Source organism: Lissotriton helveticus, chromosome 10 (genome assembly GCF_964261635.1).
Source record: "Lissotriton helveticus chromosome 10, aLisHel1.1, whole genome shotgun sequence".
NCBI lineage: Eukaryota > Metazoa > Chordata > Amphibia > Caudata > Salamandridae > Lissotriton > Lissotriton helveticus.
This window is the reverse complement of record NC_136071.1, coordinates 373,918,509-373,942,627: the sequence shown is the minus strand read 5'-3', so window position 1 is coordinate 373,942,627 and position 24,119 is coordinate 373,918,509. Positions and strand designations below refer to the sequence as shown.

The 24,119-nt window shown below is 43.8% G+C and overlaps 1 protein-coding gene across 1 annotated transcript in view; it reads left to right on the top strand.

Moving 5' to 3' along the window:
- The first annotated feature begins 2,034 nt into the window (after positions 1-2,034).
- LOC144784032 (GTPase IMAP family member 4-like) overlaps positions 2,035-24,119 on the top strand; it is a 51,201-nt gene continuing 29,116 nt past the window's right edge. Inside the window, exon 1 of the mRNA XM_078662735.1 lies at positions 2,035-2,141. Coding sequence (XP_078518861.1) covers positions 2,072-2,141 — 70 coding nt within the window. The 5' untranslated portion in view covers positions 2,035-2,071. The remainder of the gene's footprint in view (positions 2,142-24,119) is intronic.

Sequence of the window (24,119 nt, the reverse complement as noted above, 5' to 3'; positions counted from 1 at the left end):
TTGCATATCTCTGGTTCTACTGATTACATTTTTGTTGTTTTGATATCAATTAATGTAATAACATGTTCTAAATTTGTATGGAATTTTTCTTTCACTTTATTTCTGTGTAAGTGCTGCAAAAGTACTTAATACATTGGTTCTAGGTTGATTTTAGTGACTTTTTGTGGTTCATCCGGACAAGGATTATTGCTGTTGCTTGAGAAGGGCTCACTCCCCCTCAACCAACAACCTAGTTTCTCACACTACAGCACCCCCTGGTAGAGTTTTCTTTGAAAATGTTGCTTAATAACTGTTTCAGTGTAGTTAGCTAAAAGCAGATGTGATAGCAGAAAATAATCCAATTTCCACTGAAATGTTTAGGATGGTGTGGCTTGGCCCCATTTAAATTTTGTGCCAACCTCGGACTGAGTGGCACAACTCTAACTAAACTCTGTTTAAAACTCAAACAACCCTACCAAGGATGGCGGTCAGTTGTGGTTCTTCCGCTAAGGTGGAGGAGCGACGCCCCACTTCTTCACAGCAGTGAAGTAAAGTAAACATGAAATGATAATAACTCATGGTAATATAATTTTATGTTTTCTTCTGCTGCAGCCTTGCATTGGGGGGGGGGGGCTGCTCCAGCAACAGAGGAGCAGGGGAGAAGGGGTTTGCCCACTTCTAAGTGCCCATGACTGTTTGGCTGGCCCTCTTGGGCAGGCCAAACATTCATTTGCACTTCGCATCTTCTTCAAGTAGGCTGTATTAGAGCCTGCGTGGCGAACATGCTCGGGCCCTCATTCCATGGCTGAGTGCCAATCCATCGCGTTCAGACCAACTACAACACTGCTGCGTTGTGATTGGATATCATGCGACTGTGAGCCGGGTGCTTCCTGCTGCGGGATTGGAGTCAGGAAGAAGAGGACGGAGGAGAGGTGGCGGCCAGCTGGCCCTCACAGGTAAGTGTTTTTTAACCAGTCCGGTAGCAGCCACTATTGATGGTAGTGGACTAGAAGCAGCCTTGGCATGCGGTAAGAGCTGTCATAAATCAGGTGACTCTTCTGATTAGTAAATTACTTCTTCTGTCCAGCCTACACTAAATCCAGGAAGTGTTGGCTGGTACCGCTATGTAGAAATCTAGGTTTTAAAAATTGTCTGTATGCTTTTAGAATTTTAAAAACCGACACATCAAGCATAATTGTATTTGCACTTTCTAAGTATTTGTTAGCTATGTGGTCCAATCGGCGCCAATTAACTGATATTGAATGCTAAAGTGTTAAATACCTGGATGTTCATTTTTATTTGCAAATTACGCTTATTTTGTGTATAATGAATTCTATGGTGTCCTTTTATGATTATATAAGTTATCTCCTTTTTATTACGCATTATTCTGCGCTCTTGTATGGCCTGAAATGGCAGAAATAACGATTTTTTTACTTGACTTGATTAGTAAATTACTGTGACTTCAGGCACCAATTGCATCCATGTTTCCTTATTCTAAATATTATCAACTTAACTATGTAGCGTGGTTGTTCAGTTTGGCCAAGAGATTATGATAGCCAGGTCTAAATTTAGTTAGAACGGTTCTGAATTCTGATAGTAAATTAGACTTGAGTGAATCAACACATTATTTTCTCTTTATGTGTGGTCAGACATTCAGTAGCCTGGAGATGCTCTATCTAGATTGTTAATAATTCTTCCATGAAAAATAAATCTGTAGATCCAGTAAGCAGATTCGTTTCCATCAATTTTGTACAATTCTTGATTCTTTACAGCAACACAACAATTTAATGCAACAATATTTTGTTTTATAAGTGTACTACGTTATGTTATATTCCCACACTAGGAAAGGAGTTGTTAGTAGAAATAAATGCTTTTCATTTAGAAGTGGGTGGAATATCCAAATTGGGCAGTAGTCCAATGAATGTGGCTATGATTTCTTTTTCATCTGGGAATGTGATGGATATAGTGTATCCAATTTCTCTGTGTCTTAGGCAATGGCAAATATTGTTTGTAAGTACACAACCAACAACCTTTGATTTTCATTTGCTTTTTAGTGGGCACTTTGAGATATTTCTTTGAAAAGGGATCGGATATGCAGTGTCATGACCTGTCAAAGAAGAAGCTTTCTATGGTAGTGCATCCACGTGTTCACACCCCAACAGGTAACTGAGAACAGTTTGGGTATTGTAAGTATTGTTTTTCTTCACTAAACGAAAATGCTCACATATAAATTGTTGTCAAGGACATACCGCCGAAGAAGTTCAGATCTTTATCAAAGGATCCTTTGAAAAAGGACTTTCCACTGGGCATGTATAAAGGTTTTTCTAACATATATGCTTTGTTAAAAAGCTCTCCAATGTCTCACTTCATTAGTCAGTCACTACTTTTTCACTTAAAGCAGATAACCCTTAAACAAATATCTATTATGGAATAAATGAGCTCATACAAATGTTGCATAGAGTATTGCATTGTCCAAGTTCAAGTTCAATTCACATTATTTGGCACACAGGTAGCCATAAAAGATACATAAATTAAACATACATAAAATACAATACAATCTAATTAATCAATCAGCGTAAAAATTCAGTGAAATGCCTTCAAGAACACGGTTGCCTGAAATGGATGACGTATTTCGGACTGAGAACTAAACGCTCCCCAATGACGAATACCTTTACTCTGGGACTGTATCTTTTCAGACTCAGTGGGCCCCTTCCCTGTGTTAAAAATAGGTATAGCACCAACCCTCAATAGATTTCCTGCATCTCACTGCAGCTTTCAAAAAGAAACAGACACCTCAATTGACATCATAACTGTTTAGAAACTGAAGATAGATCAGAGCACATCTCTACATTTCCTGAGTCTCAAGGATTTTAAAATTGGCTTGATAAATAATTGTAACAAGCATTTGCAATGTAATAGGTCTCAGATTTACAAGAGTTTTTTGCTGTTGGCATTGTAAATGACAATGCCTTTTATTTATGTGTTAATAGCTAACATTCTCGCAAATGCGAGACCTAATGAATTGCAAATGTGTTCTGCGCCGTTCTATAATTTATTTTTGAAAAACATTAGGGAAGATAAATCCTGCTTGCAACAGCAGGAAGGACATATCTATTTGAGAAAATAGTGCGTGAAGGCTTCAATTAAAGCCTACCAAGTAGCAATGCACTTAACAGTGGGTGTCGCCATGGGAGGTTGCAAAATGAGACTGAGGAGGGACCACTAAGCCTATTGGCCAATGAACAGCCACATGTTACAGTGGACAATGACACAAGCCAATGAAAAATATGGGCGGTGTGTGTGCGGTGCTTCAAGTCCCTACCTGCATACAGCATTCCCCGCAGAGCAGGGCATGGGCTGCCCAGGCTCGATCTAAAAAGGATTTGTAAAATTTGCAAAAAAACATTAAATGAATCAGGGTCTGCTACGACAGGCCATCACAGGGACAAGCCAAATCAGACACCCCCTAACGTTTTTCCACCTTTGAAAATCTCATTAAGCGTCACACAGTGCCTGTTTCAAAATGAAAAAGTAGGGATCTCTCCCAATGTGAAAATGCAGTATTTATATATAACACGGGCTCCACAGGTACAGAAAATACAAGATAATCTTTGACTGATTTTCTAACAGATTCAGACTTTAGTCTTTGCAAATGAGAAAATTCTGAGAAGTGAAGCATCACCAGTGATTTATCTGATTTCTTTAAAGTACAAGGAGCATCAAAGTGGCCTGGTAGGCTCAATGCTTCAAACCATTTCTTAACATAAGATAATCAGGGAATTAAGGAGCCTTTATCCAATTTGAGACAGTCCGCAATGATGTCTCTACACTTTTCGAGCCGTGGATGTGTCTTACATAGGTGGAAATGCAGGGAGCCGCCAGCGAGCAAATGCTGCCGTGAAGATTTCCTCCACCACGGTCTTATGGAGCTAGCCTATTACTCTATAAATAAATAAATTCTAAGAGGAAGACTTGCCCTCTGTTTCTGTTTGAAACGACAATGGAAATCAAATAGAATTCCATAAAACCTCATAATAATAGAGGTAGTATACAAGACGCTTACCATAAGTAAGGAACACAAATTGGTAAAACGCGTTTATGTGAACAGCCATCCACCGTGAGTAGACACTGTAGGGGGTGTACTGCCTCGTTGGGTGAGTTTTTTACATCTTTTCTGGTCCTGAGGAATGCTGGGTCGTAGAAGACCAATTAGCTGAAACATGTCGACCACTTTTCAGGACAGGGGGTTCAAATTTGCTTAACCCTTTTCTGTCCGACTTATACACTTGTTTTTAATTGAGTTCGTATCACCTCTTTATTAAAAAACATTGGTTGAGGGAGTGATCTATACTCATTTTAACGTCACATTTTCTGGTTAGATGTACTTTTATACGCACTAACTTCAGGAACCCGATGAAGACAATGGCAACCTTACTTGTATAGGTGCCTGAGGGTCCCCTTTTTTCCTCTTGGTTAAACCCATAAATTCCTAGTTCTAGCACACTTATTCGGTATGTATGGAGCACTGCATGGTGTGGAAGCAGGTTCTAAACTTGCCTTTCTCTTTTTTGGTTGTGTTGTTCATAACTTATGATACTCTCTAGTTGTTTATGATTGATATAGCCAGGGGGCAGGAGAGTATTTACCTTGGCCCTTTTCTCTCCTGTTGTTTCTATATGTCTCTACACTTGCCTCACTGTTTGTCCAAATTATGACCCAGAGTTAAAGAGGGGCCAGCTTCATCTTTTCCAATATATACTGTTGGTTACGATATGAATGGATAATGTAATGAGAGCTGGCTGGTGGCAGAAGCATAAGACACATACATATGTGACTTTCCACGAACTAAAGAGACTCAGCATAACAGAATCCCCTGGCCCCAAAGCCATAAAAGGCTGCCGAAATGCGCTGAGCATTATAAATGTTCAGAAAGGGAGAAACAGGCCCCCCCACCACCTGCAGCATGTGGCATGTTGAATAGTGCCCTGCTGACCTACATAACGTGAGTCGAGAACAGCGGATCGGCGGTTGACAGAAGCCTGCATTGTGAAAACCAATCCCTAGAAAATTAAAATCATTCAGAGTGCCAAGTGAATGCCCCTTTACCCTTAATTTTGACATGCTTTCCTTACCCGGCCCACATGGCATGATGTGCGACTTCCCAAAATTGGTTAACAAGTCCAGTTCACACATAAAAGATACAAGCATTGGCATAGCCAATAGGGCTCACTTTTGGGACCTTCTAAGTATTTAGTTATGCAGCACAATATCCTTGGTGCAACAACATCAACTGTTGCGCGGCTAAACACTTGTAAGGTCCCAAAGGGGAGATCTATCGGCTATGCCAATGCTTGTTTTTAATGCTTCTGGGCAGGCCAGGTCCAGAAGGTGGCGGGGGATTTATGTGTGGTAATTGGTGGAGGAGACGTACATGTGACCCCCCCCCGCCTCCATACCCAGGTCAATTTCAGCCCAGGGGATTCAATCCCCCAAAGTCTGGCTGTGGGGCATAAAGGGGAAATGGGCACGCACCTCCCTTCCCCGGACAATTTCGGCCCTGGGCCCCATCTCCAGATTCCTACAGAAAACGGTTGATCTTCTATTTCCACCCAACTCTAAATCAAGACATAAGCAATGACTGCCCAGTGACTACGCATTCATCAATTAATGCTCAAAATGCCACCTTTCTTAAGAAACATGTTATACAGCATTGGGGTCGCTTTTTTATAAACGCCCATATGTGTTAAAATGTCAAAATAGTTCGAGAAAAGTGCCACGGCATATTGTGCTAAAGTTAATCTTTTATCGCATAATATGCTGCATTATTTGTCTACCCTTGCGCTCTAATTCTGACGGCTGCTCCAAGCCCGCAGACGTCTACATAACATAATATAAAATGTCAACCAGCCTTTTAAATACCATTATCAAATGGGAAAAGCAAGATGCTCCTAATTGAAATGTGTGCATTCGATTTGTGTTTGAAGGTACCTAAGGACTTAAGTTGTTTGGCTAGTGAACAGTTCTTGTTGCACCCTAATGATAATACCCCCTTGTTTGAAATGTAGGGTGTCTCCTTTCTATGTCATTCTACCTGAAAGGCAACCATATGTTCAGGCCTGTGGGAAGGAACATTCAATTACCTACCATGTCCGTGCCCAGGTTAACACAAGAAAGCAAAGTCAACTATTCCAATGGACAAAATGCGAGGCATGCAGGGCCAAACTTGCTGTGAACTTATTTAAAGTGGCAGCTAATGTATTAACCTTTTCTGTGAGCACCCAGTATGCATTCAAGAGTGTATTCACATGCTGAGATGCATTCCCGTTATGAGCATTGTCATTGGAAATACTCCTGCGTAGGATAGGAAGCTAGTGATGGTACGGGCTGAAAGGAGGGCGCTGGTTAACAATGTTTTTTACCCTCATTTTGTCAGAATGTCAGGTGGTCCGGCTTGTAAATCGAGCAGCGCCTTCCGCTGGCATGCAATAAGCACCTCCGCCCCGCTGTGCAGCTCCTTTTACAAGTGCCATCGCGCAATAAGAACAACCACATTAAATATTTGCACTTAGCATAAAAGGTCACTTTATTAGGCCAGGCAACATAAATTATAAACTTGCTACAATAAACATTATTAGAAATAATACCCCATTGTCATTACTCTTGAAACTTTTTTCAATTCAACCAAATATTCCCCACAAGACTTCTCATCAAAAATACCCCATGAAATGCACAATCCCAATCAACCTTTCCAACCCCCTCCCCCACCCCAGAGGGCAGGATAAGCCCGCTTCAGACCATCCAACCCCCAAGAAAAAACGCCACCCAATGAAAATCAGCGAACCAGAAAAATGCTACCTGACCTAGCGTGACTTTTTTTTTTATATAGGCAGGGTGGGTTGGTTCACAAAAAGACAGCCTCCCAATCTCCTCACCTAACCTCTGTTTTTCCCTAACTGCCTCCTGCCTTGCTCGAGCTGATAAGCCCCACCCCCTGCCTGCCTAGAGCCCTCATGCGCTGTGTGGACTGTTCCACCGCATGAATTTCCCCAAGGGGACAGCAGCTCGTGCTGCGATCCCCTTGGAACCCCATCGCGCAATAAGAACAACCACACCAAATATTTGCACTTAGCATAAAAGGTCACTTTATTAGGCCAGGCAACATAAATTATAAACTTGCTACAATAAACATTATTGGAACAAATACCCCATTGTCATTACTCTTTTTTAGTTCAATAGTTTATTAGGTTTAAAGAAGTATATAAAATAGTTAAATACAATAAAAAAGTGATACATGTGATGAAAAACCAAAAAGTGTAATATAGCAGTTGTGATCAAGTCACAAATAGTTCATCCGAAATAATTCATACGTGTGTTAGAAAATACAAAAAGATTATACAAAGGAACCATAATGAGCATCAAAAGTATCACCATGAGATAAGAAAGATATGTAGAGAGAGAAAGGAGACAAGAAAAAAGAGAGAGCGAGAAAAACAGGACAGTAAGAAAAGAAAGGAAGAAAGAAAAGAAGACAGAGGAGAAGAGGGAGAAATGAGGAAGAAAGAAAGGATTGTCTGTGGGGCTACATATAACAGACAAATACAACACTCAACTAGGCGATACAAAGGGATATTGGTCAACCAAACCTTTCGAAGCCAAATTCATATGTGTATCCAAAGCTCTCCAAACACCACTAGAGATCGAGGGAGAGAGATGGGCATCATCAACCGAAGTGTGTGCACTTCTCAAAAAGGAGACCCATGCCCACCAAGTGTGGTATGAGACAGAGGAAAAAGACTTCCATTCCATAAGAATCACTTTAACAGGCACAGTCAATAAAAGATCCATTAATTGTAATTCCAAGGAATCTAAGGGCAGAGGTACCCGAGATGCCAATGGGCCCAACATAATCATGGGAAAGGAGAGCTGGAATTGAATTTTAAAAATTAACATAAGATGTTTATGTATTAAATCCCAAAAGGATTGAAGAAGCGAACACTCAAAAAACATATGTGGATAATCACCAGCAGACAGACCACAACTCCAACAAAGGTCATTATCCTTCAGATTCAGAGAATCTAAGCGTACTGGAGTCCAATGGAGAAGATTAATAGAGAAGAATTTAGACTGAATTAAAGAAGGGGCAATTTTATTGCGAAGAGAAAGCTTCCCAATCAACTGCCAAGAATCTGAAGAAATATGGTCAGAGAGTTCCTGAGCAAAATGCGTAACCATTTATGTTGGGTAACAGTATACAAGGCAGAAGAAGCGGAGGACAGAAATTTATAAATATTGGAAGCCACATGACCAGATCGAAGCCACAACTGGAATAACGTAATGGTAGGAGAATTTGAAGCCAGACGTAACTTAGCAAGAGCAACTTTTATTTTTAAAAAGGTGTAGAAATCCAAATTAGTGAGAGAAAATTGTTGAGCTAAGGAGGAGAATGGGTACCGGATTATAATTGGAGTCATAAAGATGACGCACTAGCGTAATCACTTTAGTAGCCCAATAAGACATCAACGTGGGATCAATAATGATTTTAATCCTAGAATTACACCATAGTGAAGACCATCTCGATTTATGAATTGGAATAGCCACTCTCTTGTCGACCCTCCTGACTGCTGCAATGGTATCTAAGATAATTGTACGAGAAAACGGAATAGATAAGGTGGATGTAGTTAAAAAGGAAGAAGTCGGCATGGGAGAAGAAAGCTCTTGCTCAATCAATAACCAAGAAGGCATATGACCAGGGATAGAGGAAAACCAAAGAGCCCCTTGAGAGGCTAAAAAGGCAACTTGATACTTCTCCCAGTCAGGAAAGTTAGAACCACCCATATCATAAGATTTCCTTAAAAATGTATAAGCAATTCTAGCCCTCTTATCATTCCAGAGAAAGTTAGAAGTAAGGGCATCCATCTCATGAAAAAAAGAAGAGGATAACTGCACAGGGAGCATAGAGGATACAAAATATATAATAGGTGTTATCATCATTTTCAAAGTTTGGAGATGACCCCACCAAGAAATATGTTTAGGGGACCTGGTGTCCAAAAGATGTCTCACTTTAATTATTGTCTGAGCTTCGTTAAAAGCCACAGTATCGGAAAGGGTACTACAGAACCAAATCCCCAAATATTTAAGTTGTTTAGATTGCCATTTAAAGCCTGCGGAACCCATATGTGCGGGAAAACAATATGCATTCAGGGGGAACATCTCCGTCTTATCTCTATTAAGGGTATAGCAAGACACACTAGAAAAAAGAGAAACGGTGTCGGAAATAGCGGGAATGGCCAACACAATGTCATCAGAGAAAATAAGAACATCATCCGCATAGGCAGCCGTCTTTATACAATTAAATCCCTTAATATCTGGATGGAGGTCAATCAGTCTAAGGAGCGGGTCAATAGATAATAAAAACAAAAGCAGGGATAGGGGACAGCCTTGTCTGGTGCCTTGCAAAGATTAAAAAACGAAGATGTAGCTCCATTGACTCTAATATTTGCTCTAGGCTGGGCATATAATGACATAACCATGTTAACAAAAGAGTCCCCAAAATTATGCGCACAAAGAACAGCATGTAAAAAAGGCCAAGATACCTTGTCAAAAGCCTTCTCGGCGTCAAGGGCCAAAGCAGCAGCCGGAAGGTTAGAATGCTTAGCTGCACCTAAAATATGGCAAAAGGTACGAATGTTATCCCTAGCAAGTCTACCCTTGACAAAGCCCATTTGAGAATGGTGAACAAGCTTAGGAATATGTGACTCTAAACGTTTAGCTAGTATCTTGGCAAAAATCTTTGCTTCGATATTAAGAATGGAAATAGGGCGTACATTTTTGGGATCCGAGTGATCCTTACCTTCTTTTGGAATCACCATAATAGTGGCATCAGCTGCAGAACCCGAAACCGACCCCCCTTGAATAAAAGCCTCAAAAACAGACTGAAGACGAGGAACAACAGAAGGAAGAAAGGTTTTATAAAACAAAATGGGGAATCCATCAGGACCAGGAGCTTTCACAGATCGTGTAGCTTTAATTGCATTTATAATTTCCTCAGATGTTATGGAGCCACCCAGTTTTTGACCATCTTCCACTGACACAGATTGGATAGGTATTGTCTTCAAAAAGTCTTGGCATTGTTCAAAAGAGGATTGATTGGTGGGAGTATAGAGCTTACTATAAAATTCTCGAAAGACGTCAAGGATCTCTTTGGTCTGAAATTTTTTAGCACCAGAGCTGTCATTAATAGTGGATATCTGAGAAGACTTAAAATTAGAATCCTGAAATTTCAAGGTCGCAGCCAAAATACTACCTGCACGATTTTTTAATAGCAAACGTTTAGATTTCTGAGCCTGTACCCCTATGTGAGCTCTCTTGGTAACAATAGTATTATAGGAGTATTTCAAGTTCTTAATGGTTTGTAAAAATTGTTTGTCTTTAGAACGACGATAAAGAAGCTCTTGTTGTTTGATCTCATCTGCTAAATCCGTAAGTTCCCTTTTGATAACAGCATTCCTCTTTGCCATACATTTAATAATTTGACCCCGAAGAGTGAATTTAAAAGCATCCCACAAGACTGTTGGAGAGCTAACTGAACCATCATTATCGGCAAATAAATTTTCAATTTCTTGACACAGAGCCAGAACCTGAGATTCATCATGTAGAATTTCTGTATTTAACCTCCAAGAGCGAGGTTCGTTTTGAGGAGCAAAGGTCAAAAGGGTAAAGGAAACAGCCGCGTGATCAGAAACGAGAATAGGATGAATGTACGGGGAAGATGAATAGTGCACAAGAGACGAATGAATCAAAAGATAGTCAATACGAGAAAAACTAGAATGAGGAGAGAAAAAGAAAGAAAAATCACTACCTGTAGGATTATGAAGATGCCAGATATCCTGAAGATGAGCAGAAGAACACATATTCAACATCTGTTTGTGTGCTCTAGGAGGACGGAAAGACTAACTTGCTCAATTTTCGGCAAATACCGATGCTGCAATGATCACTGCATGAATTTCGCATCCAAGGAAAGGCGTTGATCCGCTCGCGTTTCTCTCTGCACTACCTACTGGCTATGCGCATCGGTATTTGCCGAAAATTGAGCAAGTTAGTCTTTAACTTTTACGGACTTCCAAAGATGACGAGCACCCGGTTAACTGATTAACCCTCCTGGATACGAACGGACTTAAACTACAAGCGGACACGCCTCTGCCACACTGCCGATAGCGGCTGCTACCGGACTGTAGCAAGAGAGTTTCAGCGTGACCGTTTCCACCACTTTTGTGCAGGCCGTGATTTCCGCGAACCGAACAACAGCTGACTGAGATTCAACCTCTCCACCCTCGAAATGTATATCACCGATTGATACCACTTGTGGCCCTGAGGAGAATCCTAAGAAAAGAATTGGGATTCGAAACGCGTAGGCTCCTTTGCCACATCACAACTGCGGAAACGGCTTGGTTATTTAATTAATGTTTCCACCCCGTTTTGTACATTACGAAGAATTTCTCAAAAGTGTAAAATAAGTCACTAAAATCGAATGTACTTATGAAAAAGTTGCCTGGTTGATTATTTGTAACATTGTTTTCGCAGTATTGTGGCTTCATGTTCTTTCTTATGTATATACAACTTTTAGTACTATATGTATCCCCACTTTTTTGAATGGTGTGAAAGTTTGTTGAATGCCTGTGACATGGGTGTAAGAATGAATGTTTGAAGATAAAGATTCAGTTTTTTCTTATTGCACTTGTCCTCCTTTTTGTGAAGAAGTCCCCTTTTTCTGATTGTGTAAAAATAGAAATCGATTTTTCTAAAATATTGAAATAAAAAGCTACTAAATAGCATCTTCCGTTCTTGAAACCTTTGTCCAGGATCTGGTGATAACAGTGTTTATTTAAATTATTCACAACAGCATTGGCACCCCACTCTGAAAAATACTAGCAACAACAGTTGACCCCGAACCCTTTTTTGACAACACTTGTTCTTGACCCATAGCTCTTGAATCAAAAATCCCATCATCAAAGAGAAAAACTTCCTGTATATTTTCATCCACCAAACCTTGACCAGCATTTTAATCAGGTATGACAAAATCAGTATTACTCCCACTCGGCATTTCCCCATCACCCACCCCACCATCATTAACAATCCCAATTGGTCACAGCAAAATCCGCCTTTTATCCGCTCTGTGAAAAAACACCCTTACCAACAGCCGCACTCTGCTTCACCTTCTTGTACTTGGAAACACCCACGCCATCTGCGGGGCCTTGTAAGATGAAGACTTCCAGCCGCTCGTGCCAGACGCCGCTACCAACTTACCACCATCCTGAACCTGCTTGACACAGCCCGTTGTCGAAGATGAAGGAGTGGCATGATCCACCCAGACGCATTGCCCTTTACTTGGCCCTAATGCAGAGTCAAAAGAAATCTGTGAGAAACAAGGAGGAGAACGAGACTCCGTAAAAATAGCTTCCATTCCTGAAGAATATCCAGGAGGTTCAGAGCGTGAAGTAGGGTATATATTATGAGACAGGGAGTCAGTCAGTCAGTAGGAAAACTTTATTTGGTTAGTTACAACCATAAAAGTATACCCTGTACATAAAATTGCTATTAAAACATAAACAAGATCATATTAAAAACGTAGCATATGTACATCACACATAAAATAACACATTTCCTTTATACAAGATACAAATGTCCACCTACGGATGATTAGGTCAGGTAATTCATTCATATGCATCAAAACCTTCCAAGAGATTCCATACAGTACCATTAACCTTTACATGGACAAACTCATCCCACCCCAAGTGAACAGCATACGATATTTACTCTGTACACTTGAGGAACACCTTAACTTTACTAATAAATGTCCCCATAGCACAAGCAATATCTAGGTTCGTCATTTCCACTAAAAGGTTAGCAGCTTGCATCCTATTCATAATCCTGTATTTTTTTAGTATCGGGCATAAGATCTCATTTCGTAAGTCTAAAATCTTCATACAATCTAATAAAATATGTACAATATCGCAGTGAGTACCTAACACGCAAGTGCAGGTATCATTACTATTCAACATAACATTGTTGACCTCATTATTCACATAGCAGGGGTTTATCCCCATTCGCACTTTTAGTACCTCACGTCTTAAATGGTAGCTCGGCAATCTGTCTAAATAGGGATACTGTTGATTGGTTTCCCAAGCCAAGGTCATATGCGACACCGAAACTTTCCGCGAGAGATACTCTCTATCATATGTGCGGGAAGTCTCAGCTCCAAGTGTCCTTAGTTCTTTCTTATCTATACTTGGATGTCCCAGTTGCGGGCTTAGTTTGAAACCCAACACTCCATATGCTTCACTTAATTGTTTCTTTCACCCCGGACAATTCACTAGCGGCAATTTCACTTTTACACCACTGGGACATTTTTAGGCGCTCTCCAGTCCCTAGACGCTGCCAAAAGCGTATTAGAGCCATGCAGGCAGTGATCTCCCAAGAGGTAATTCCCAGCTCAAGTCTTCCAGCTTGTACGATAGAGGATTTTGGCAGTGAGAACAAGCTTTTTAGGATATTTCCCTCCTCTTTATCACAACCTTTTTTCCCACTTAAGTAAAGCACTTCTGCCCCTTACAGGAATTGGGGAGGGACCATTGCTAGGTAGGCCTTTATGACCGGCCTATCTGAGTTTTCTCCATAAACACTATAAAATCTTTTTAGTCCCTTCACAGAGGCAGATGCCCTCATTTTAACAGCCTCCAGATGGGTATGCCATTTAAGGTTACTCATAAACCAGATTCCTAGGTATCTGTATTCTATCACCCTCCCGAGTAATTTTGTAACCAGACACCAAGGGAACCTAGTTTTACTCCTCCCGAAGCATAGAATTTTGGTCTTTTCCATGTTCACTATTAACTTATTATTTAGGCAATATTCGTTGAACATGTTTAATTTTCTCTGGAGACCTATCTCCGTCTGGTCCATAATCACTAGATCGTCTGCATATAATAGGCAGGAAATATGATTACCTCCTAATTTTAGACTAGCCCCTTTAACCTCTCTTAGTTTTGCTGGTAGGGCAACCAAAACAGGGAAAAAAGCAGAGGGGCAAGTACGCACCCCTGCCTCAAGCCATTTCCAATCTGGATCCTCCCAGACAATCCACCCTCCTCATCCAAGATTATCTGGGCAGTTTTCAGTGTGTAAGGTTTTTATAATGCCCATTAGCTCTTCCATGTAGATTGTAACCTACCAGGGTTGACCATTAAGCATGGGCGTAAAATCCGCTCCGTTCGCGGATTTTTCGGATTTTCGGCAAATCCGCAATCCGCGAACGCTCGCGAATTTGTCGAAAATCCGTGAATCCGCTCGCGGCGGATTTTTTGCTTGGTTGCGGCGCGTGGCGTGGTGCACTGCGTTCACTTTCCGTCATTTAGCGTTTGCCGAGTTGTTTTTCTTTGCGAGTGACGCGCCATTTTAGATGTTGCTGCGTGTTCCCGCGGGAGTTTGGCGCCCGCGAATACGTACTCGCGGCTTGCCACCTTGCACAGCACACCTCGCGAGAGTTCGCAATTGCGAACACGTAGTTGCGGCGGAAAGGAACAATCTCGCACTTGCGAAATAGAGATTTTGCAATTTCGCACAAGAAAATCACCAGCAAACAGGATAAACCTTCAGAAAATTATGATTTTTATCAGAATCACTCCTCAGGTTGACATTTGCATGGCCTTTTTTTTGCAAGGAGTCCATTTTGGGGGGGGGGGGGAGGAAGTGCCCCACAGTCTCCAACTTCCTGTTCCTGTCCAGCAGGCTCCTCCCAGTGCTTTGTCCATCTCCTGGTCACTTTCATTTGGATCTGGAGCTGGAAGGATTACTTTTTGTGGGTGCTGCTGGATATTTGGATTTGAGGCCTTTTTGACTGTCTTTGGATCACTTTTGGATTAGAAATCAACTTTCACAAGTAAGTTTGTTTGGGGCATTACAGTTGCTGCAAGTAAAATTTTGGAACTTTTTCAGAACATTAAATAAATTATATTGTGGGTAGCCACAGTATCCAGTAGGACCAGGGTTGGTTAGGGGTGCATGATACAACTGTTTTGTTGAATTTAAACACCATTTAGGCCATGGATGGGCTGGGATTGTGCTGATTTTTGTCCTTTTTTTGGGCCTGCTGGTGGGGCCCTTTGCCCAGGGGTGGTGAGTGTTGCATGGGCCTAGTCTTTCTGTGGGGTGTCTTCTTAAATTTAAACATAATTGAGGCCATGGATGGGCTGGGATTGTGCTTATTTTATTGTTTTTTGTCGTTTTTGGGGGGCTGCTGGTGTGGCCTTTTGCCCAGGGGTGGTGGTGCATGGACTGAGTGTGCCTGTGGTGTGGTCTCACTCTCTTTAATGTAAACATCATGGATGGCATTGGATTGTGGTGATTTCTGGCTGTTTTTCTGTTTTTTGGGGGTGTACTGTTGATGTGGACTGGCCATGTGGGTGGTGGTGGTGGCCATCTTGAGTGCTGGCTGGTACAGGCAACATGTGCCTGGGGTGTAAGGGGCCATTTTGAGGAGAGGCAGTGTCTGAGGCCTGCACTTATTTTGCCTACTTTTCATCCATTATGCCCAGGGGTAGTGAGTGTTGCATGGGCCTAGTGTTTCTGAGGGGTGTCTTCTTGAATTTAAACACCATTGAGGCCATGGATGGGCTGGGATTGTGCTGATTTTATTGTTTTTGTCGTTTTTTTGGGCCTGCTGGTGGGGCCCTTTGCCCAGGGGTGGTGAGTGTTGCATGGGCCTAGTCTTTCTGTGGGGTGTCTTCTTGAATTTAAACATAATAGAGGCCATGGATGGGCTGGGATTGTGCTTATTTTATTGTTTTTTGTCGTTTTTGGGGGGCTGCTGGTGTGGCCTTTTGCCCAGGGGTGGTGGGTGGTGCATGGACTGAGTGTGCCTGTGGTGTGGTCTCACTCTCTTTAATGTAAACATCATGGATGGCATTGGATTGTGGTGATTTCTGGCTGTTTTTCTGTTTTTTGGGGGTGTACTGTTGATGTGGACTGGTCATGTGGGTGGTGGTGGTGGCCATCTTGAGTGCTGGCTGCTACAGGCAACATGTGCTTGGGGTGTAAGGGGCCATTTTGAGGAGAGGCAGTGTCTGAGGCCTGCACTTATTTTGCCTACTTTTCATCCATTATGCCCAGGGGTAGTGAGTGTTGCATGGGCCTAGTGTGTTTTTGAGGGGTGTCTTCTTGAATTTAAACACCATTGAGGCCATGGATGGGCTGGGATTGTGCTGATTTTATTGTTTTTTGTCGTTTTTTTGGGCCTGCTGGTGGGGCCCTTTGCCCAGGGGTGGTGAGTGTTGCATGGGCCTAGTCTTTCTGTGGGGTGTCTTCTTGAATTTAAACATAATAGAGGCCATGGATGGGCTGGGATTGGGCTTATTTTATTGTTTTTTGTCGTTTTTGGGGGGCTGCTGGTGTGGCCTTTTGCCCAGGGGTGGTGGTGCATGGACTGAGTGTGCCTGTGGTGTGGTCTCACTCTCTTTAATGTAAACATCATGGATGGCATTGGATTGTGGTGATTTCTGGCTGTTTTTCTGTTTTTTGGGGGTGTACTGTTGATGTGGACTGGTCATGTGGGTGGTGGTGGTGGCCATCTTGAGTGCTGGCTGCTACAGGCAACATGTGCTTGGGGTGTAAGAAGGGGCCATTTTGAGGAGAGGCAGTGTCTGAGGCCTGCACTTATTTTGCCTACTTTTCATCCATTATGCCCAGGGGTAGTGAGTGTTGCATGGGCCTAGTGTTTCTGAGGGGTGTCTTCTTGAATTTAAACACCATTGAGGCCATGGATGGGCTGGGATTGTGCTGATTTTATTGTTTTTTGTCGTTTTTTTGGGCCTGCTGGTGGGGCCCTTTGCCCAGGGGTGGTGAGTGTTGCATGGGCCTAGTCTTTCTGTGGGGTGTCTTCTTGAATTTAAACATAATTGAGGCCATGGATGGGCTGGGATTGGGCTTATTTTATTGTTTTTTGTCGTTTTTGGGGGGCTGCTGGTGTGGCCTTTTGCCCAGGGGTGGTGGGTGGTGCATGGACTGAGTGTGCCTGTGGTGTGGTCTCACTCTCTTTAATGTAAACATCATGGATGGCGTTGGATTGTGGTGATTTCTGGCTGTTTTTCTGTTTTTTGGGGGTGTACTGTTGATGTGGACTGGCCATGTGGGTGGTGGTGGTGGCCATCTTGAGTGCTGGCTGGTACAGGCAACATGTGCCTGGGGTGTAAGGGGCCATTTTGAGGAGAGGCAGTGTCTGAGGCCTGCACTTATTTTGCCTACTTTTCATCCATTATGCCCAGGGGTAGTGAGTGTTGCATGGGCCTAGTGTTTCTGAGGGGTGTCTTCTTGAATTTAAACACCATTGAGGCCATGGATGAGCTGGGATTGTGCTGATTTTATTGTTTTTTGTCGTTTTTTTGGGCCTGCTGGTGGGGCCCTTTGCCCAGGGGTGGTGAGTGTTGCATGGGCCTAGTCTTTCTGTGGGGTGTCTTCTTGAATTTAAACATAATTGAGGCCATGGATGGGCTGGGATTGGGCTTATTTTATTGTTTTTTGTCGTTTTTGGGGGGCTGCTGGTGTGGCCTTTTGCCCAGGGGTGGTGGGTGGTGCATGGACTGAGTGTGCCTGTGGTGTGGTCTCACTCTCTTTAATGTAAACATCATGGATGGCGTTGGATTGTGGTGATTTCTGGCTGTTTTTCTGTTTTTTGGGGGTGTACTGTTGATGTGGACTGGCCATGTGGGTGGTGGTGGTGGCCATCTTGAGTGCTGGCTGGTACAGGCAACATGTGCCTGGGGTGTAAGGGGCCATTTTGAGGAGAGGCAGTGTCTGAGGCCTGCACTTATTTTGCCTACTTTTCATCCATTATGCCCAGGGGTAGTGAGTGTTGCATACTTGCATGTCCGTAGTCTTTCTGTGGGGTGTCTTCAATGTAAACATCAAGGATGGCATGGGATTGTGCTCATTTTTCTGTGTTTTGTCGAATTTTTGGGGTGTATAACTGAACTGATGTTCCTCTGTCTTCCATTGCTTTTAGGTGCACAAGAAGACTCAAGAGAACCACCAGTGCCAGGAAGAAGTCCTGCAGCGGTGTGTGCAGCATAACGTCACGCGACGTCACATCTAGACACAGAACCCTCTGCAACTCGTGCAACTGCTGCCTGCTGACCTGCTCTGAAGAGGATGGCCCCAAAAAAAGTAACCCGTAGCTCCTCTAGCAAGAAAGGTGCCAGTAAGGAGCAGAAGAAGCAAGTTACCAAGGAGACTGGTGTGCCGCCCGCCCCTTTTTTTGGGAGTAAAAAAAAAAGTATGCCTGCAGCAGCAGCAGCGGGATCTGCTGGGGACCAAGCTGGCAGCACCCCCCCCGCTCCATTGGGCTCAGTGCCACCACCACCACCACGCCAACTTAAGTCCAAGCCCTTGAGTGCTGCAGAGGCAGCCAGTATAGTTCTTCAATCACCATCGACCAGTGATGTTGGCTCATCGCAAGAAAGCAGCAGCAATGTCCCTCAATCAACACAGGTTGTTGTAGCTCATCTGACGAGTGTTGAACAACCACAGCCGCAACAACAATCACATGTGCAAGTACAAGCCCAAGTACATGTGGAAGGAGAGGCAGCGCAAGGAGATGCGCAAGCAGAGGTGCATGGAGGGTCACAAGTGCCCACAATAGTTGTTCCTCCCGAAGTAGGGGCACATCAGGAAATCGACAATCAAGGCGAGGTATCATTTGAGGAAGCCACTCCTCCTGATGATCCTTCATTGTCTTCCACAACCCTAGCAAGGAAGAGATCAAGGGTGGTGTCTACATCCTCTTCAAGCACACCTCCTTCTGATGATACGGATCAAACTTGGGAACCAGCACCACAGCCGTCTGAGAGTGAGGCACACCATGATCCAACAAAGGTACTTAAGCGTAAAAGGAAGCTCGTCCAAAGTCTCAGAGTTATGGAGTGTGATGAGGCTCAACAAGAAGTGGCGGATACTGCTGCTGATGAAGACTCTGCCAACGACGACCCAGTCATCATAAAGGTCACTGCAGCTCCAGCGGGCATGCAGCAAACAGACATTTTGACCCTAGCCCGAAGAGCTGCTGCGCGTGATGATGATGATGATGTTGTCGATGAGGAGGCAGTGGAAACACCACAATCATTGGAGTTAAGTAGTACACCAACTCGTCCCGCTTCCATATTTCTTTCTGGCAAGAAGAGACCTCCGTCAACCTCGACCTTAATTAGTGGCGGTGAAAGTGGAAAACGTACAAAAGTTGGGCAATCCAGATCCTCCACTTCATCTGGCATTAGCTTCATGACCACCACCACCAGTATCGCCGCCTCCTCCAGGTCCCACAGACACTTCAAGTCCCCAGTTTGGGACTTCTTTACTGTTTGTCCCAAAAATCCAAAGTTTGCCATTTGTACCCTTTGTAAGCTTGCAGTTAGTCGTGGTAAGTCAGGTACCAACTATGGTACCGGCGGCCAGAGTGGTCATCTTGAGAGAAAGCACGCTGTCAAATGGTTTGCGCACCTAGCTGCGATCAAGAAAGGCCAAAATCAAGGAAACGTTGATGTTTCATCTGATGATGACGAGCAGGAAGAAGACGTGTCAAACACTTCCCTTACACCCAGTACCCCTGTCAGCAGCACACCCAATGTGAGGCACACTAAGAGTGTTGGAGCGAGTGAGACACCAACGCACAAAAGTTCACCAGCGAGCAAAATTGGGTCAACGAAGTCATTATCAGCCCGTAAATGCTTGGTCCAGGGCAACATTAGAACAATGCTTACTTCAGACGTGCCATATGAACGCAACCACCCACTGACGCGTCTGTATAACACTAAGCTGGCTAAAATGCTAGCTGTGGACCTTCTACCTTTTTCTTTTGTAGAAGCGGTAGGTTTTCTTGAATTAGTTGCAACGCTCTGCCCTAAATGGAAGGTTCCGAGCCGGTTCTATTTTGCCAGAGTTGCGGTTCCAGCACTACATGAAGATGTGCTGCAGGCGATTGGGGCAGCTTTGCAGAAGAGTGCTGTTCACACAATACATCTGACAACAGACATGTGGACCAGTGGCCCAGGCGATGATTACATGTGCATCACTGCACACTGGGTCTCTTTTTCAGGTGTTAAAGCAAAGCTAAACGCAGGTGTTGACCCGGACCAAGTTTTCAAAGCTGCTCGGAAACATGCAACACTAGCCATGTTTGGCTTGGAGAAAAGTCACACAGCAGAAAACCTTTTGGAAGAATTTGACAAAAAGGTCTTGACAATGCTATCCCCCCTAAAACGCAAGATTGGTTATGTTTCCACGGATAATGGCGCCAATGTAGTTAAGGCCATGTTCATTGGTGACCATGTTAGAGTGCCGTGTTTGGCGCACTGTATCAACCTGGTAGTTCAAAAATTCTTGAGTGATAAAGAGAGTCCAGCGTTCGAGATAATGGCCACCTGCCGCAAAATGTGCAACCATTTCAGCCATTCTTTTAAGGCCCGGAAGCATCTGCGGAGACTGCTACTTCAACGTGGAATGCCAGTGAAAGCACTCATCCAGGAGGTGGCAACACGTTGGAACTCAACCTTCTACATGCTTGAGCGTCTGTATGAGCAGTATACGGTACTCGATCACTATTTCTTGACAGAGGCTACATCTCAGAAGGAGGACCTGCGGATGAGTAAGGCGCAATGGGACATAGTTAAAAGCCTGACAGACATGCTTCGTCCTTTTGAGTTCTTCACGCGTGCAGTCAGCCAGGAGGACTGTAATTTGGGAAAAGCTATCCCATTGTTGTGCATACTGGAGCACCAACTGATGGCGGTTTCTTCTGAGTTTGAAAAAGATGAAAAAAAAAAAAACATTTCATTTTGTCTGAGAAATTATTACATCGCCTACGTGGTGATGAACGTCTTCAAAACATCAACTCAGATCAGCATTACATTTGTGCTACTATTCTGGATCCACGCTACAAAAAGGCGCTGGCAGACAACGCATTCTTTCCTTTCGCTGATGCAGATGTTCAAAAGTACAAACATTGGTTAGCCTGGTCAGCCAAGAGGTTTGAAAAAGAACGGCAGGTTATTGAAGGAGAAGCCAGCACATCAGCATCAGCATCAGCAGGCCATCCGCAGTCACAAGAATCCACTTCTGCACCTGTGGCTGGGGCACAAGTGACCTCTCAGCCGTTAAATACACCGGCAACTGGATCATCTGCACCACACACAATGACAACACTAACAGTGGCTGGGGAGGAGGATTGGCTAAGTTTGATGGGGTATGGTTCTCGAAAAAATGTCACAGGCACAGCAAAAAGTAAGCAAAGTGGAGGAACAGTTGATGACCTTGAGTCGATGGTGCAGGACTATCTGAATGACTCAACAGAGGTCTTCCTTAATGATGAGCCATTGCAGTATTGGCATGGCAAAAAACAATTGTGGCCACAGCTCTTCAACCTGGCTATAAGCTATTTGTCTTGCCCACTCGCAAGTGTGTCTTCTGAACGTGTTTTCAGTGCTGCTGGTGGCATTGTAACTCCCAAACGGAGCCGCCTCTCGCCCAAAAATGTGGAGCGGCTGACAATGATCAAGATGAATCAGCACCTCATACCACCAGATTACAAAGTACGAGAAAGCACGCCGCATGAAGACGAGGAGGACAGCAACGTAGATGAGGGGATTTTTTCTCTGTTCGGTGCCACTGACCTCATCCAGCCTGAATTCGCAGAGTATGATGACGAAATCTTGTTCTTATTCCCTGACACCGAGCCCTGAAAATGAGACAATCAATCAAGAACTTTCTTTTTCGTCCTTATTCACTTTTATTCCTGTGTGCTTTGTGTCTCTCTTTCTTTGTTTTGCACAGTTAATTTAATTCAAACTTTAATCACCTAATCCCAAAAACAAGACCATCATCAGAACTGTCTTCACTTGTTTGCTTATTGATTTGAAGGTGCCGCAGTCTACATTCCTCAGGTTCACAAGTTCTGAAGAACATGCTCCTCTATCCTCCTCCTCCAGACTGCGATTTCCCTCCAAGCAGAGTGCTGGATTACGCACAATGAAGAAAGACTCAGCACTTGTGGGGGTGTTGTACTTCTTTGCGGGTGAGTTGACGGATTTGGGCCCATTGCTGTGAAGCTCTAATAATGGACAAAAGTGTTTTGGACCAAATATGAGGTGGAAATTTCTTGCCGTTTTTGCTGACTTGCTTGCCTTTGAGGTGCTCTTTGGCGGGGTTCCGGGGGTTTGTGTGTAATTTTTGGTGTCTGTCGAAGCACTGCTGCGACAGTCTAATCTTGATTGCATTTGCTTTTCAGGAAATCCGTGGTGGAAAACAGGAGTTATGATGATTGATGATGATGACCTAGCTGAACAGCGCCGCATTTGGAACGAAGGCCGAGAGATATTGTAAGTATGAGATTTAGCTTTTTCGCTGTTTGGGGGTGTTGTCGGGTGGTTTTTTGCGGGTGGGTTGGCGGGTCTTGCCTGGGGCATTCCTGGGAAGGTCTAATACCGGATAGAAGTGTTTTGGACAAAATCCATAAGGAACAGCCTTTTTTTTGCCATTTCTTCAGACATCTTGCTCAATGTAGCGTTTTGGGGGGCTTCCTGCTGTTCGTGGGTGGGTTGCGGCCGGGGTCTCTGTCGAAGCACTGCTGCGACAGTCTAATCTTGATTGCATTTGCTTTTCAGGAAATCCGTGGTGGAAAACAGGAGTTATGATGATTGATGATGATGACGACCTAGCTGCACAGCGCCGCGTTTGGACCGAAGGCCGAGAGACATTGTAAGTATGAGATTTAGCTTTTTCGCTGTTTGGGGGTGTTGTGTCGGGTGTTTTTTTGCGGGTGGGTTGGCGGGTCTTGCCTGGGGCATTCCTGGGAAGGTCTAATACCGGATACAAGTGTTTTGGACAAAATCCATAAGGAACAGCCTTTTTTTTGCCATTTCTTCAGACATCTTGCTCAATGTAGCGTTTTGGGGGGCTTCCTGCTGTTCGTGGGTGGGTTGCGGCCGGGGTCTCTGTCGAAGCACTGCTGCGACAGTCTAATCTTGATTGCATTTGCTTTTCAGGAAATCCGTGGTGGAAAACAGGAGTTATGATGATTGATGATGATGACGACCTAGCTGCACAGCGCCGCGTTTGGACCGAAGGCCGAGAGACATTGTAAGTATGAGATTTAGCTTTTTCGCTGTTTGGGGGTGTTGTGTCGGGTGTTTTTTTGCGGGTGGGTTGGCGGGTCTTGCCTGGGGCATTCCTGGGAAGGTCTAATACCGGCTAGAAGTTTGTTGGACAAAATCCATAAGGAAACACCAGTTTTGGCACTTTTTGTAAGTTAGGGTTCGTTAGGGTTAGCCCTAGCAGCAGGATTGCATGTGTTTAGGGGGGTTCTATTGCAACGCGGTTCTGTTGTTGTAGAGCACTGTTGGAGCGATGCTGGCTATGGATACTTTTGCTTGCTTGCAAGTGGTTTGAATACAATCCACGGTCTGTATTTGGGCCTACTGTTACTTTCAAAGTACGTTTTGTAACCATTTTTCTGCTAGGCATCGTTTTTGGAGATATGATTGGGGTTCTTCTACATTTTTGCGACTGGCTTTAGTAAGGGTCTTGGTGGGAGCATTGCTGGGAAGGTCAAATTTTGTTCTAAAACACAGTAGTACACCCACCTTGAGGGGAAAGATCCGCTATAATATTTTGGCCATACTTATTGATCCTTAAAAAGGTGACTCAGACAGAGCACGCAATTTCAAAAATATTGTACTGTCTATTAGGGATATCAAAGTGTCACTTTTTGAACCACACAGCGTACATACCTTTTATTTATTTATCAGCTTCAACAACCAACCAACGCAAGCCACAACCGCAACGACGCCACCCACCACCACCCTCCGCACCTGGACCCCGATCAGCACCGAAGACACCATCCGCACCATGAACTCCATCCATTCCGGATCTCCGACTGACCCCTGCCCTCACCACGTCTTCAACAAAGCCGACGCTGTCCTCGCACCCCACCTGCGGGACATCATCAACACCTCCTTCGACTCCGCCACCTTCCCTGAGAGCTGGAAGCACGCCGAACTCAGCGCTCTCCTCAAGAAACCCACAGCAGACCCCACCGACCTCAA